The sequence below is a fragment of the Leguminivora glycinivorella genome, chromosome 6 (genome assembly GCF_023078275.1).
Source record: "Leguminivora glycinivorella isolate SPB_JAAS2020 chromosome 6, LegGlyc_1.1, whole genome shotgun sequence".
Taxonomy (NCBI): domain Eukaryota; kingdom Metazoa; phylum Arthropoda; class Insecta; order Lepidoptera; family Tortricidae; genus Leguminivora; species Leguminivora glycinivorella.
The window spans coordinates 2,735,211-2,750,936 of NC_062976.1; the positions used below are offsets into that span (position 1 = coordinate 2,735,211).

A 15,726-nucleotide genomic window follows, 5' to 3' on the forward strand; every position below is an offset into this window, starting at 1 on the left:
GCAATACGAGTAGGCGAGACGGCGTCCGCGGCCGGCGTGGGCGCCGCGCGGGCGCTGGAGCCGCTCGCCGCCGCGCTGCAGCACGAGCTGGCCGCCAAGCTCAGCGCCACCGACGCTCTGCTGAGGGACAACATACAGAAACTAGTCACTAGCAAGGTATACTGTTCGACTGCAATACGAGTAGGCGAGACGGCGTCCGCGGCCGGCGTGGGCGCCGCGCGGGCGCTGGAGCCGCTCGCCGCCGCGCTGCAGCACGAGCTGGCCGCCAAGCTCAGCGCCACCGACGCTCTGCTGAGGGACAACATACAGAAACTAGTCACTAGCAAGGTATACTGTTCGACTGCAATACGAGTAGGCGAGACGGCGTCCGCGGCCGGCGTGGGCGCCGCGCGGGCGCTGGAGCCGCTCGCCGCCGCGCTGCAGCACGAGCTGGCCGCCAAGCTCAGCGCCACCGACGCTCTGCTGAGGGACAACATACAGAAACTAGTCACTAGCAAGGTATACTGTTCGACTGCAATACGAGTAGGCGAGACGGCGTCCGCGGCCGGCGTGGGCGCCGCGCGGGCGCTGGAGCCGCTCGCCGCCGCGCTGCAGCACGAGCTGGCCGCCAAGCTCAGCGCCACCGACGCTCTGCTGAGGGACAACATACAGAAACTAGTCACTAGCAAGGTATACTGTTCGACTGCAATACGAGTAGGCGAGACGGCGTCCGCGGCCGGCGTGGGCGCCGCGCGGGCGCTGGAGCCGCTCGCCGCCGCGCTGCAGCACGAGCTGGCCGCCAAGCTCAGCGCCACCGACGCTCTGCTGAGGGACAACATACAGAAACTAGTCACTAGCAAGGTATACTGTTCGACTGCAATACGAGTAGGCGAGACGGCGTCCGCGGCCGGCGTGGGCGCCGCGCGGGCGCTGGAGCCGCTCGCCGCCGCGCTGCAGCACGAGCTGGCCGCCAAGCTCAGCGCCACCGACGCTCTGCTGAGGGACAACATACAGAAACTAGTCACTAGCAAGGTATACTGTTCGACTGCAATACGAGTAGGCGAGACGGCGTCCGCGGCCGGCGTGGGCGCCGCGCGGGCGCTGGAGCCGCTCGCCGCCGCGCTGCAGCACGAGCTGGCCGCCAAGCTCAGCGCCACCGACGCTCTGCTGAGGGACAACATACAGAAACTAGTCACTAGCAAGGTATACTGTTCGACTGCAATACGAGTAGGCGAGACGGCGTCCGCGGCCGGCGTGGGCGCCGCGCGGGCGCTGGAGCCGCTCGCCGCCGCGCTGCAGCACGAGCTGGCCGCCAAGCTCAGCGCCACCGACGCTCTGCTGAGGGACAACATACAGAAACTAGTCACTAGCAAGGTATACTGTTCGACTGCAATACGAGTAGGCGAGACGGCGTCCGCGGCCGGCGTGGGCGCCGCGCGGGCGCTGGAGCCGCTCGCCGCCGCGCTGCAGCACGAGCTGGCCGCCAAGCTCAGCGCCACCGACGCTCTGCTGAGGGACAACATACAGAAACTAGTCACTAGCAAGGTATACTGTTCGACTGCAATACGAGTAGGCGAGACGGCGTCCGCGGCCGGCGTGGGCGCCGCGCGGGCGCTGGAGCCGCTCGCCGCCGCGCTGCAGCACGAGCTGGCCGCCAAGCTCAGCGCCACCGACGCTCTGCTGAGGGACAACATACAGAAACTAGTCACTAGCAAGGTATACTGTTCGACTGCAATACGAGTAGGCGAGACGGCGTCCGCGGCCGGCGTGGGCGCCGCGCGGGCGCTGGAGCCGCTCGCCGCCGCGCTGCAGCACGAGCTGGCCGCCAAGCTCAGCGCCACCGACGCTCTGCTGAGGGACAACATACAGAAACTAGTCACTAGCAAGGTATACTGTTCGACTGCAATACGAGTAGGCGAGACGGCGTCCGCGGCCGGCGTGGGCGCCGCGCGGGCGCTGGAGCCGCTCGCCGCCGCGCTGCAGCACGAGCTGGCCGCCAAGCTCAGCGCCACCGACGCTCTGCTGAGGGACAACATACAGAAACTAGTCACTAGCAAGGTATACTGTTCGACTGCAATACGAGTAGGCGAGACGGCGTCCGCGGCCGGCGTGGGCGCCGCGCGGGCGCTGGAGCCGCTCGCCGCCGCGCTGCAGCACGAGCTGGCCGCCAAGCTCAGCGCCACCGACGCTCTGCTGAGGGACAACATACAGAAACTAGTCACTAGCAAGGTATACTGTTCGACTGCAATACGAGTAGGCGAGACGGCGTCCGCGGCCGGCGTGGGCGCCGCGCGGGCGCTGGAGCCGCTCGCCGCCGCCGCGCTGCAGCACGAGCTGGCCGCCAAGCTCAGCGCCACCGACGCTCTGCTGAGGGACAACATACAGAAACTAGTCACTAGCAAGGTATACTGTTCGACTGCAATACGAGTAGGCGAGACGGCGTCCGCGGCCGGCGTGGGCGCCGCGCGGGCGCTGGAGCCGCTCGCCGCCGCGCTGCAGCACGAGCTGGCCGCCAAGCTCAGCGCCACCGACGCTCTGCTGAGGGACAACATACAGAAACTAGTCACTAGCAAGGTATACTGTTCGACTGCAATACGAGTAGGCGAGACGGCGTCCGCGGCCGGCGTGGGCGCCGCGCGGGCGCTGGAGCCGCTCGCCGCCGCGCTGCAGCACGAGCTGGCCGCCAAGCTCAGCGCCACCGACGCTCTGCTGAGGGACAACATACAGAAACTAGTCACTAGCAAGGTATACTGTTCGACTGCAATACGAGTAGGCGAGACGGCGTCCGCGGCCGGCGTGGGCGCCGCGCGGGCGCTGGAGCCGCTCGCCGCCGCGCTGCAGCACGAGCTGGCCGCCAAGCTCAGCGCCACCGACGCTCTGCTGAGGGACAACATACAGAAACTAGTCACTAGCAAGGTATACTGTTCGACTGCAATACGAGTAGGCGAGACGGCGTCCGCGGCCGGCGTGGGCGCCGCGCGGGCGCTGGAGCCGCTCGCCGCCGCGCTGCAGCACGAGCTGGCCGCCAAGCTCAGCGCCACCGACGCTCTGCTGAGGGACAACATACAGAAACTAGTCACTAGCAAGGTATACTGTTCGACTGCAATACGAGTAGGCGAGACGGCGTCCGCGGCCGGCGTGGGCGCCGCGCGGGCGCTGGAGCCGCTCGCCGCCGCGCTGCAGCACGAGCTGGCCGCCAAGCTCAGCGCCACCGACGCTCTGCTGAGGGACAACATACAGAAACTAGTCACTAGCAAGGTATACTGTTCGACTGCAATACGAGTAGGCGAGACGGCGTCCGCGGCCGGCGTGGGCGCCGCGCGGGCGCTGGAGCCGCTCGCCGCCGCGCTGCAGCACGAGCTGGCCGCCAAGCTCAGCGCCACCGACGCTCTGCTGAGGGACAACATACAGAAACTAGTCACTAGCAAGGTATACTGTTCGACTGCAATACGAGTAGGCGAGACGGCGTCCGCGGCCGGCGTGGGCGCCGCGCGGGCGCTGGAGCCGCTCGCCGCCGCGCTGCAGCACGAGCTGGCCGCCAAGCTCAGCGCCACCGACGCTCTGCTGAGGGACAACATACAGAAACTAGTCACTAGCAAGGTATACTGTTCGACTGCAATACGAGTAGGCGAGACGGCGTCCGCGGCCGGCGTGGGCGCCGCGCGGGCGCTGGAGCCGCTCGCCGCCGCGCTGCAGCACGAGCTGGCCGCCAAGCTCAGCGCCACCGACGCTCTGCTGAGGGACAACATACAGAAACTAGTCACTAGCAAGGTATACTGTTCGACTGCAATACGAGTAGGCGAGACGGCGTCCGCGGCCGGCGTGGGCGCCGCGCGGGCGCTGGAGCCGCTCGCCGCCGCGCTGCAGCACGAGCTGGCCGCCAAGCTCAGCGCCACCGACGCTCTGCTGAGGGACAACATACAGAAACTAGTCACTAGCAAGGTATACTGTTCGACTGCAATACGAGTAGGCGAGACGGCGTCCGCGGCCGGCGTGGGCGCCGCGCGGGCGCTGGAGCCGCTCGCCGCCGCGCTGCAGCACGAGCTGGCCGCCAAGCTCAGCGCCACCGACGCTCTGCTGAGGGACAACATACAGAAACTAGTCACTAGCAAGGTATACTGTTCGACTGCAATACGAGTAGGCGAGACGGCGTCCGCGGCCGGCGTGGGCGCCGCGCGGGCGCTGGAGCCGCTCGCCGCCGCGCTGCAGCACGAGCTGGCCGCCAAGCTCAGCGCCACCGACGCTCTGCTGAGGGACAACATACAGAAACTAGTCACTAGCAAGGTATACTGTTCGACTGCAATACGAGTAGGCGAGACGGCGTCCGCGGCCGGCGTGGGCGCCGCGCGGGCGCTGGAGCCGCTCGCCGCCGCGCTGCAGCACGAGCTGGCCGCCAAGCTCAGCGCCACCGACGCTCTGCTGAGGGACAACATACAGAAACTAGTCACTAGCAAGGTATACTGTTCGACTGCAATACGAGTAGGCGAGACGGCGTCCGCGGCCGGCGTGGGCGCCGCGCGGGCGCTGGAGCCGCTCGCCGCCGCGCTGCAGCACGAGCTGGCCGCCAAGCTCAGCGCCACCGACGCTCTGCTGAGGGACAACATACAGAAACTAGTCACTAGCAAGGTATACTGTTCGACTGCAATACGAGTAGGCGAGACGGCGTCCGCGGCCGGCGTGGGCGCCGCGCGGGCGCTGGAGCCGCTCGCCGCCGCGCTGCAGCACGAGCTGGCCGCCAAGCTCAGCGCCACCGACGCTCTGCTGAGGGACAACATACAGAAACTGTCACTAGCAAGGTATACTGTTCGACTGCAATACGACAGAGCGTTAGTGCGTTTTCACATTGTCCGATCGGATGTAGGACCGATATCCCATACATTTAAGCCGCCATCTTTGATTTTTGCCTTTAAAATATTTCCGACATCTAATATCGGATCGAATAATGTGCACTTAGAGCTACTGACGCATTACTGAGAGACAACATACAGAAACTAGTCACTAGCAACTCATTACCTCAGTAAGATAACATGTTTAGATCCTCGACTTCAAACATGCGTACCTAGTTGATATTCGGTGGCGTAAGCGTAAAAACCTCTTACCGCGACGCTTCAGCACGAGCTGGCCGCAAAACTCAGCGCCACTGACGGACAACATTCACAAATTTGTCACTAGCAAAGGGGAGTATCATCATCATCATCATATCAGCCCTTTATCGCCCACTGCTGAGCATAGGCCTCTCTTCTAGTACGCCACTTCTCCCGGTCCTGGGCTAGTCCCATCCAGAAAGTGGAGTATACCTCCCGTATACCCTCTAGTCAAATTCCTCGACTTCAGTGGTAAATAACCTGAAACCTCTTCGTTCAAGTTTCGTTTCATCTTGGTATTTGACCAGTCAACTAATTTGGATTCGACCCCTATAGCTCCCGGTGTAACTAACCACGTATGCAAATTGCAAGTTTTCACGCCATCTACATAAAGCCCTTAAACTTGAAATGAACCCTCTTCTTTTAACAATAACTCTCAGCGCGATTCACTGTTCTGAAAATTCTATCAACTTTATTTCATCTTTTTTTTCAGTCAGTAACGGACCGCCTAAGCGCCGCAGTATCGCAATGCGTAACGAACGCCGTACGAGACGCGTTCCGCGACGCTATGAAAGACAGCGTGTTACCGGCCGTGGAGAGAGCGCACGCGGACATGTTCCGACAAGTCAACCAGGCCTTCCAGCAGGGGACTAAGGAATGTGAGTAATGTATATGAGGCCAGTGTGTTGTGAACGTTGTGAACGCGGTACGAGACGCGTTCCGTGACGCGATGGCGTGACGTCACTGCGGACAGCGCTCACCAGGCACGCGGAGGCGCGAGGTCGTGACGTCACTGCGGACAGCGCTCACCAGGCACGCGGAGGCGCTCTGTGCTGCGCCGCCGCCGCTCAACCAGCAACACCTCGCCGCCATGCTGAGGGACACCGTGCGCCCGTGAGTACACCACACGAGGACACGTCACGAACAATCTCTCACAGTTTGAACACGGTTGTATGTGGGCCCGTTTTTTGGTTCGGAAATCAGTGAGTTTATTGTACAGCGTGACGTGATCGTGGGCAGCGTCGATTAGGCGTGTTGAGGCGCTGCATAGCTGCCATATTTTGTCTTGTCTGATTTGAGTTTGTTTCACAATGGTATGTTTTGTTCTCCAGGGTGCTGGAGAAGGAGGTGGAGTGGTGGGCGCGGCAGACGCGGCAGCTGCAGATGTCGCGCGCGCACTCTCCCGCCACGCCCGCCGGCTCGCACTCCTCCGCGCAGGACCGCCAGGTACGAACACACACACACGCGCGCGCGCGCACACACACACGGTACACACGCACACGCGACACACGCACACACACACACACACACACACACACACACGCACGCGCGCACACGGGAGCTGGTACTAGACCGCGGGCCAGGAGAAAATATGGCTGATCACCGCTTAAGTAAAGTGTTTAAAGGCAATGAAACCTTCGTGAAAGTCAGCTGCCATTTCGTCGGTGGGTTTAGGAATGGCAGCCACGGAAACATGTACAGTATAAAACGGAAGACGATGACTGAAATTACAGAAAAATATATATGTTTTGGTGACTGCGATTCCTCGACCCGCCGATAAAGTCCCATCTGACGGCTGCTGCAGCTAATTATTCATGACCGTTAATCACTATGTGAGTGTCTCACGGGATTTCTTGGCGCGGAGTCTATATCTAGTAAAAATTCTATAAATTCATTCGACAAAAGTATCATAGACTGTTCACAAAATTTCACATGAACCGGGTGAGAACAATGACCTGCACAAAACTAATTTCGCTGGTCAAACCGTACACCTACACTATTCCTTCGGTCAATAATTCGGATATTTGTTCTTTCAGAAACCCCAACGTCACATGACCCGCAACTGTGTCCAGGAATCCTTACCCTTCCTAGTACAAGTACCTTGTGTTCCTAATTCCTATGTATTACTTTTAGTTTTCTAGCTTTTTTTTATTCATCCCGTTATAAAAATATTCAAGTACTTCAAAAAATATAAGCAAACTTTTTAGTTACAGATTCACTATGTAATTTGTTTTAAGTTATATTCTAAATCGCTTAGTTACAGTACATTCATGTAGTACATTTCTCCTGAAATATAACTTGTTAAAATTAGAGATTATCGTAGAATAATACTATTTTATCAGAGCTAAAATAACAAATTATTAGTGACGATAAATAAAAATACTACTGAAGGGGAGTGCTTTAAACTGATAGAAGTTACGAATTTCCTCTTCGCATGTGTAAATATCGAATGTAACAAATTGAAAGTAAAGCTTCTAATCTAAAGTGATCACTTCGAAAATAGAAAGAGTAGGTATTTTTACTTTGCCTCAGCGCTGTCGTAAGGACTTCACACTAGCGTCTTGAAAGTTGGTGTCCTAGTTAAACTAGAAATTTAACTGTTAGTGCTGTGTAGTGTGCTCTGATCTATCTATGCAATCGCGTCACAGTGACAAGAGTTGGCTTTACGTCAACTTTCGGGAGATACAAAAAGGCAGTTAGGGAATGCGGTACCGGTACCGGTCCAAGAACCGGGACTGACATTTCCGGTACTGGGAAAGAACCGGGAATACCCGGTTCGTCGGTTCTGAGGATTTACTAGTACATTTGTCGTTAGATTAAATTTCCTAGTGGCAGTATAACTCGATACTAAACTAACAAACGTTCCACAGATGCAAGTGGCCCAAATACAGTCGCTAATGAGCAGCGGCGACGTAAACGGGGCTTTCCAACTGGCGCTCTCCGCCTCCGACCTCGCGCTCGTCATGGCCGCGTGCCGCGCCGCGGACCCCGCGCGCGTGTTCGCGCCGCCCTGCCAGCTGCGCCAGCACGTGCTGCTGTCGCTCGTGCAGCAACTGGCCGCCGACATGGCGAGGGACACCGCGCTCAAGCACAGGTAACGCGTGCACAGAATACCAGACTTACCGAACTCTGCGTGCGACGGCGCACATGTGCCGCGCGACACCACAACTGTACATAATACCAAACCTACCCGACTCTCCGGCCGATATACCGCGATCGGTGACATGTTTCGAGTCATCTGGAGACCCATCATCGGCCGGTGCCCGCGACGGCTCACCGCAGCGCCTAGCTAGACAATGTCGCCGATCGCATATTTAAAAAGTAGTTAAAGAAACATAAATCTACATTCCCTCTAACATAAAAGCGTCGAACGTGTCGTAATCGTAACTCACTATTTTGCTCCACAGGTACCTAGAAGAAGCCATAATGAACCTGGACCCGTCCAACGCCGTGACGCGCGAGCACCTCCCCGTGGTAGTCCGCGAGCTGCATAAGCAAGTAGTCTCGTTCCTCAACGCCAACCCCAACCACGCGCTGGCGCGCAAGTTCAAGATGCTGCTCATCGTGGCCGACTCCTTGGCTAAGCCCTGACCCTGCTGCTGCCATAGAGGCTGTCGGTAGTGCCTCTAAAGACTATCGTAGTGTAACTAAAGTGTAAGACAGCAAGCCAATAGAGTCGTTTCTGAGCGTCAACCATAACCAATCGCTCTTTATAATCGCTGAGGTGTCGATATTGGGCACTCTAAAGATTTTCTCAGTGTAACTAACCCCTAGTAACGACAAGTGCTATCGTTCTTGAGCGTTAACCATAAACGGGCGTTCTTTGTGGCAGACTTGCTCGCTAAACCATGACTTTGTTGTCATAATAAGTGTCGATAGTTTTTATCTGTTTGGATATCTTACATTACTAGTGGACTATTAGGACATTTTCAGAATTTGGGACCCCCCAATTAGCGAAAGTTGTTAACAAAAATTAACTCACTGTCAGTTTTATGACGATAATTAAGAATTAAAATTTAAATATTGTTGTGTTAATTACATAAACTTTAAGCGATAATCTACATTCAGAATGTGAAAAAAGTAAATTTTTAGACAGATTTCATACTTAATTGTCGTCACAAAACTGACAGCGAGTTAATTTTTGTTAACTGTTGCAAATTGGGGGGACCCAAATTCTGAAAATGCCGATTAGCATGACTCCTTATTTCCTCTCAATATTTCACACGCGCAATTAATATACCGGTCCCGCTGAGCGATAGCAATACAAGGTGTAGCAAAAATAATGGGAGGACCCGTTTAAGGGTATATCCGAATGTACCTTTAAATGAATCCCCACTTTTTTACACTTTTTGTAACTTTGTGAGTTCAATATAGAATAAAAATGGCGGATTGAGAATAGGGATTGAAAGTGTACGAAGACTTTCATGCTTATTAAAATTTAACCAAGGATTCATTGGTTGTACAACATATGGAAAGAATCCCATGATGACCTTGTCCGATTCAGAGGCAGATACTTAACAATTTTCGATCCATGAAACTTAAATAATATTACAATTATTTTAAACTGGGTCCTCCTTTTCACATATATTACAGACGAATAAGTACTTAAGATATATTTAGATCCGTTTTGGAAGATTTTGACAGTTTATTCCACTATTTTCAGGCCAAGGTAAATTAGCATTTTGTTAACCTCGCCTCTGCAGGATCAAAATCTCATCTAAGAAACGTTTAAAGTGACATTTGCACCGGCGAGTCTGTCAACATCGTTGCCGACTTCTCTTGACACCAGCATGTTTAAAACAATTCCAATAATCGCATACTTTACATTTGTTCTGCTGCCAATAAATCTTTAATTTACGTGATTACCAGTGCATTGAAAAGACACTATCTTAGTGATGTATGATTATACGAACAAATTACATTAACCTGTGGGATCCCGCGACCCGAAAACTCGTTTAGTCGTTGTCTCCCGCCGGCGCATATCTGTGCCGCGAAAATTTGCACCCTTGTTTCCCGGCAACTGCGCGATTGCGGAATTCCGTATTTCCCAAGGTTTTTTGACCCTTTACGAGTGTACGACTTATGTGTTGTTTTTCGCTTGTAAGACAGAAGTGTTTATAAATAGTTAAGAGTAATGTATATCATTATAAAGAGGAAGAATTGAACTTTCAGTTGATGTGCGTAAAATAATTCAATAGCGCCCAAATTATTCTAAATACCTTATGAATTCCAGAGAAAGAAGGAAAATGAGACCTAGGTGACTAAATGTACTAAAATAAAAGAGTTTTATAATCTAAATGCATTTGTATGCTATTAATCCGCCGGCCAATAATATATTCTAACATCAAGTATAAAAAACACATAACAATACCTTTGAAAACATCTTTATATTTTTACTTCAAAATTGCGCGATCCGCAACGGCCATGATCCCGGTAACAGAGAGCGATTGTTCACTACTTTGTAATCACTTTGTAACAAATGAAACATTGTTGGATCCGCTCTGTTTTTATTATTTTGCATGGATAATATAATTAAGAACTTAAAATAAGGTAAGTAAATAACAATGGAAATAATAAAAACCATATTTTTGATGGAAAATATAAACACTTTGTAACGGACAACGTACTTTAGACCCAACTTTGATTTGCGGTTTTTACACAGAAAACGCACTATAATAACAAATTATTGTATTTAGTATTAATCTATAAAGAATAAATATATAAAAAACAACTATTAATTACTGTTTGCTAAGCAAAATCCCAGTAATATTCACTAAGTCAACACGGTAACGCGGAAGTTGCTCTACGCACGGAGGTCCAACTTTAACTGGTCATGGCTTGTTTTGTTTCTATGGGAGTGAGTGGATGTTTGGAACCATTCTTTCCGGAGCTTTATTAGGAATCGAATGAAACTTATTCCAATGGAATTTGAGTCGTATAATTTTAGAAATAAAGTTTTAAATAGAATGAGATATTCGGGCTCAAATTTGTGGCGTGGGAAACATAGGTGTACGAATTCGCGGACACATATGTGCGCCACTGGGAGTTGACGGAAACTAGGATTTTCAAGGACGCGGGAAACCTGGTAAAATTATTTACGGCTCATATCTGAGCCATCGGGATCCCACAGGTTAAAGTGAAGTTGATCTGATCAATTATATTGATAGACCTTGTGATGTCCTGTAAGTGTTATGTAGACTTAGTTAAACAAAAGCGATATTTAATTAAAATACACTTCAATTATTTAATGTAATTTTGATACTTTTGTTTAACTACGTCTAATATGATTTTATCTGTAATTCTATAAGAATTACCTACTTTTAAAAATTTCCTTACAATTTACAGTAAGATTAGTTAATGGTGTACTTATAGAACACGCTCTATCTATACAGACATTCAATATTTGTGTAAACTTATAAATTGTTTTATAATTTTCTTTGACAGAATAGTTTGCAGCTATTCATTCTACCGGCTACAAGAGATGATACTATTTTCTCAGCTGAGTTGTGTGATATAGATAGCTGATAGATGGTTGGCCAAACTATGTTTGCTGAATATAAAGACGAGTGACCTGTTTTCTTACCTGTATCTATCTTAAAATGTTGTGAGTTTCAAGTATTCACCTTCCGTTCAATGTTATCAGTATAGTATATATATGTTATATATCTCTCCTCGCCCTAAACAGTATGACGTGATTAATCGAAGCCCCATTTTTGGAAATTTTAAGGTTTTTTTTATGTTTACTCGCCTTTATAAAAGCTTTAGCTACCTATATTTTATACTATTGTTTCCATTTCATCGTAATATTTCGACGACAACAACGTACAAGGCGAAATCTGCTACATTTGTAGCAGATAGCACCTTGTACGTTGGTAGGTAAGGTGCAATTTTCAAAAAATAATTGCAGGTTGCACCCTATACGTTGTTGTCGTCGATTTGATGATTTTTTTTTGTATTCTCTGACTGGCCAATGATTGGTCTTTTTTATGTTGTTGGGAAATAATCCCTCAATAAAAACATTTTCTATCTATCTTGTATCTATTACATTTAATAAGTCGCTTTTATCTAATTGACATATTGAAGCAAAAACGTGAGTCAATAGAAAAGTGTAAAATGCACTATACTTATGAGCAAAACATACATAATGTTCTCATATGTAAAAAAAACTTCCAGTTTACAAATTATTGTAAATATAAGTTACGCTTAAAAGACTGGACGAAAATATAATATAGATAGATATTATAAGTAGGTATATATTATAAATGTAGTAGTTTTGTTTTGGAGTCATGGACCTGAATGTCAAAAATGTATTAAAAAGACCTAAAGGCTTTCCATGGAACCTTTAAGAAAACCTTAAATAAATATACGGGCCCTCGTATCGTAAGTATGTATTTTTAACATTCAGAAGAATGTAATGTAAAAGGCGAAACAAACATTTTAGAACACCAACTATAACACGTACCTTTATTACAAAAGTTGCTTCTGCCTATTTGAATGGATTCGAGTTCTAAATTTCGGAAAAACTCAGCTCATTTTATGTGCCCTAAAGGGGTTTACAGTAGCTTCTATAGCGACTTGAGAGTACCTAGAACAGGGGCCTTTTACATAAAGGAGAACACCATTTCTATTGTTACCCATTGTGAGTATTGTTACTCGTCATTAGTCATAAGTATTATATTATAACATGTAAAAATAAAACATATTTGATTTATAACTTCATGAAATTTCATTTCTTCATTTTAATTCTTGCATACCTAATGCCAGCTGTCAGAGTAACCTCACATACACAGAGACATTTCTAAGTACAAGATGATGCAGTCTGCCCCTCTAGCACAACTTGCCTTGTCGCGCGCGAGTCCATACTTGAGTCCATTGGCTACGTGCACGACAATTACGCCCACTACCATGTGAACTTGAAGTGGAAAAGGTCAAAAAATGACATGTAAACAAACATTATATTTTAACGATTTTTCGTTAATTTTAAATAAATCGACCCCCTTAACCCCTTATTTGCCAAGAGTGGCACTGAAACCTGAGTAGTTTCATGTGCTCTGCTTACCCCTTCATGGGACACAGGCGTGATTGTATGTATGTATGTAAATAAATCGAATAACAAGAGCTACTATTTCAAGTGTAATTTAGGTAGATAGATTTATAAAGACATGGATCTAATACCAAAAATCAGTTTCCAAAGCCATTACTCACGGTATAAACTTCCAACCCCAGACTACAGAAAGAGTCAATAAATTTGTGCTGGCAGGGCATATAAGGAATCTTGAAGAACATAGGAGTAATGGTACAAGTTCTTCGAGCTAGTGATATGGTATTCGCTAAACCTCCGTCCCGTTCATGCCACATAAAACAAGTCTAAACGTAAGTACCTATTCATGTCCGCGGCCGCAGAAATATCCGACACGGGCCTATTCCCAGGCTAGGCCTGAATTTTTAAGCATAATCTTTTACGGTAGGAAAAATACTAACAGCGTATTGAACAATATTAGGTAAACAAAGCTTAAATATAATTTATTATAATGTTTTGTTTTGACATGTCACTTACGTTTTCTTTTCACCGCAGCTATCCATTTAGTTCTTTGATCCAATTTCCAGTGTGCTCTAAGAAACGAATAGAACGTGCAACGACTATTTATGCCATTATTTTTACAATTAACAACGAAACAACATTGATGCCTCATATCAAACCTTACACATTGTATTATATTTTATGAGTTTTGATAGATGACAACCACAATCAGTGTCGATTTTGACCACCGCAAGCACTGCGATCGCTTTGCTTACCCCCTCCATGCACTTCGCACGAAGCCACGCGCGACAAGGCAAGTTGTGCATAAGCTCGCCTTTGATGTTTGTATGTCTCCGTGTAAACAAAACACGTACCTATGCGAGAATCGTATACGAGTTTATACGCTACTCAGTCGAAATGAATTCAGTAGAAATCATGTAAAACATGGTGTTTTTATATTTATAACTACCTCTCAGTAACTGCTAAAACCAAAAATAAATTCGGCTTATTAATATTATAGAGTTAATGTTTACTGACATTTTACCCCTATACCTATGGGGAAAAATGCCTACTATAATTTAAAAAAAATGTTATCTATATTCTATGTTCAATAATATCCTAAACTTAATCGCAACCAAGATGTTATTAGCTAGGTAACGCTACAGTCGAATTAATTCTTTTCCCTATTATATATTATTGAGACCTTCATAAATCATTGTGTTTTTAATATTATTGGGTACTATTCAACTTAAATTCAAAATATCTGGGCGACCGAGCTTCGCTCGGTTCTATTTTAATATATCACGTCTTTAGATAAAAAAAACTCTTATAAATACAAAAACAAAAAAAAAGACAAAAAACAAAAACTTAATTTCTGACCGGGATTCGAAACCCTGACACCTACGATCTATCTGCGTACATTAGACCGACCTCGTGCGACTGAGCTAAGCGGAATCGATGCGCGCGCGGCGAAATTAAGGACCATATTTTACGTTTACAAATGCGAAAGAAAAACTCATGAAAACTCGAAAATTCGCGTTTTCCGGGATCTAAGGCTACGCTAGATCGATTTTTCACCCCCGAAAACCCCCACAAAACAAATTTCAGCGAAATCGTTAGAGCGGTTTCCGAGATCGTCGGTATATATAAATAAATAAATAAATAAATATACAATAATTGCTCATTTAATAGTATAAGATAAATCCAAGGTAAATTATACCCAATATTATAAAAGAGCGTATAATATATGTGTTTATAATTAATTAATTAGCAACTAAGCACGCAAGTTGACAGGAAAAACTCGTATGAAAATCGGTTCGCTCCGATTCGTGCGATAATCGCACGTTCGAGAAAAAATGTCATACGAGAACCGGTTTAGACGAGTCGAGAAATGTTATGGAAATATCTCCCGAAAATTCTACTCTCCGTCTAAGGCTTAAGGGTCATATCGATATACTGTAGACATCTCGGCCCCCGGCGATGGGTTTGGAGTAGTAAGAAACCGTATTTGTAAGTGAATAATACAAGTATTGTTTATTAAGGCTATTTATTTCATTCCTATAAAATAACATACCAAATGTCTCTTTTGTACAACATCATATCAAAAATGTACACCATTATATAAATTTCGTCTCAGGTAAACGTTACCTAGCTACTCGATCCTATTGCCGCGGCTACATAAATATACTTATAGTCCTCTCACTTGCTCCAGGTACCGAGGGCGTAACGCGATCATCTTTCTCTTTTACACCAATTAATAAGTAATTAGAGTGACAGAGACTGGTGTTCGGGTTAGGCCCTCTGATATCGTAATACCGTCCAATGCTGTACATATGCTATCTACAAAGGTTTATTGTTTACATTCATTGTTCAATCAATCGTGTAAGCGCATTATGGCGTACCTTAAAAGATGAAAACTTGACACTCGTCAATCGTCAGATTAGGTTATCGGCACTAGAGTTGTAAAGTAGATATTTGTGTACTTTTTTCGTACCCACAGCATGTTGCGTAATGAGTAGCCAACTTGCACGCCTGGATAGTTTCTAAAAAAAGATTCTTATTCTAGAAACATCATCTTTAAGGTACACCACAATGTGCTCTTTTAAATCTACCAATTTTAAAATCTGTAAATGAATATTGCACCGAATAAGGAATTTCTGAATACCGCACTTTAGTGGCATTGAATGGTAACGGCTGCAAATGACTAACTAAAACAGATTCAGTCTACACGGAAAAAGCGACGATCTTCCAATATTTCCAGTTTAAATTTTAAACTTTATGTTACATAGTAATACGGCTGATTCTTCAGGGAGGTATATCGTCACTTTTTGCGTGAAAACCATGAATTTTAAAGCAGTTAAC

General features: G+C 47.9%; 1 protein-coding gene across 1 annotated transcript in view; it reads left to right on the forward strand.

Annotated features, from left to right (window-relative positions):
• LOC125226936 (enhancer of mRNA-decapping protein 4) overlaps window positions 1-8,859 on the forward strand; it is a 61,982-nt gene extending 53,123 nt beyond the window's left edge. Inside the window, 5 exon segments of the mRNA XM_048131117.1 lie at window positions 5,557-5,722; window positions 5,828-5,957; window positions 6,176-6,290; window positions 7,715-7,938; window positions 8,252-8,859. Of these exon segments, the coding sequence (XP_047987074.1) occupies window positions 5,557-5,722; window positions 5,828-5,957; window positions 6,176-6,290; window positions 7,715-7,938; window positions 8,252-8,435 (819 nt within the window). The 3' untranslated portion in view covers window positions 8,436-8,859.
• The last annotated feature ends 6,867 nt before the right edge of the window (window positions 8,860-15,726 follow it).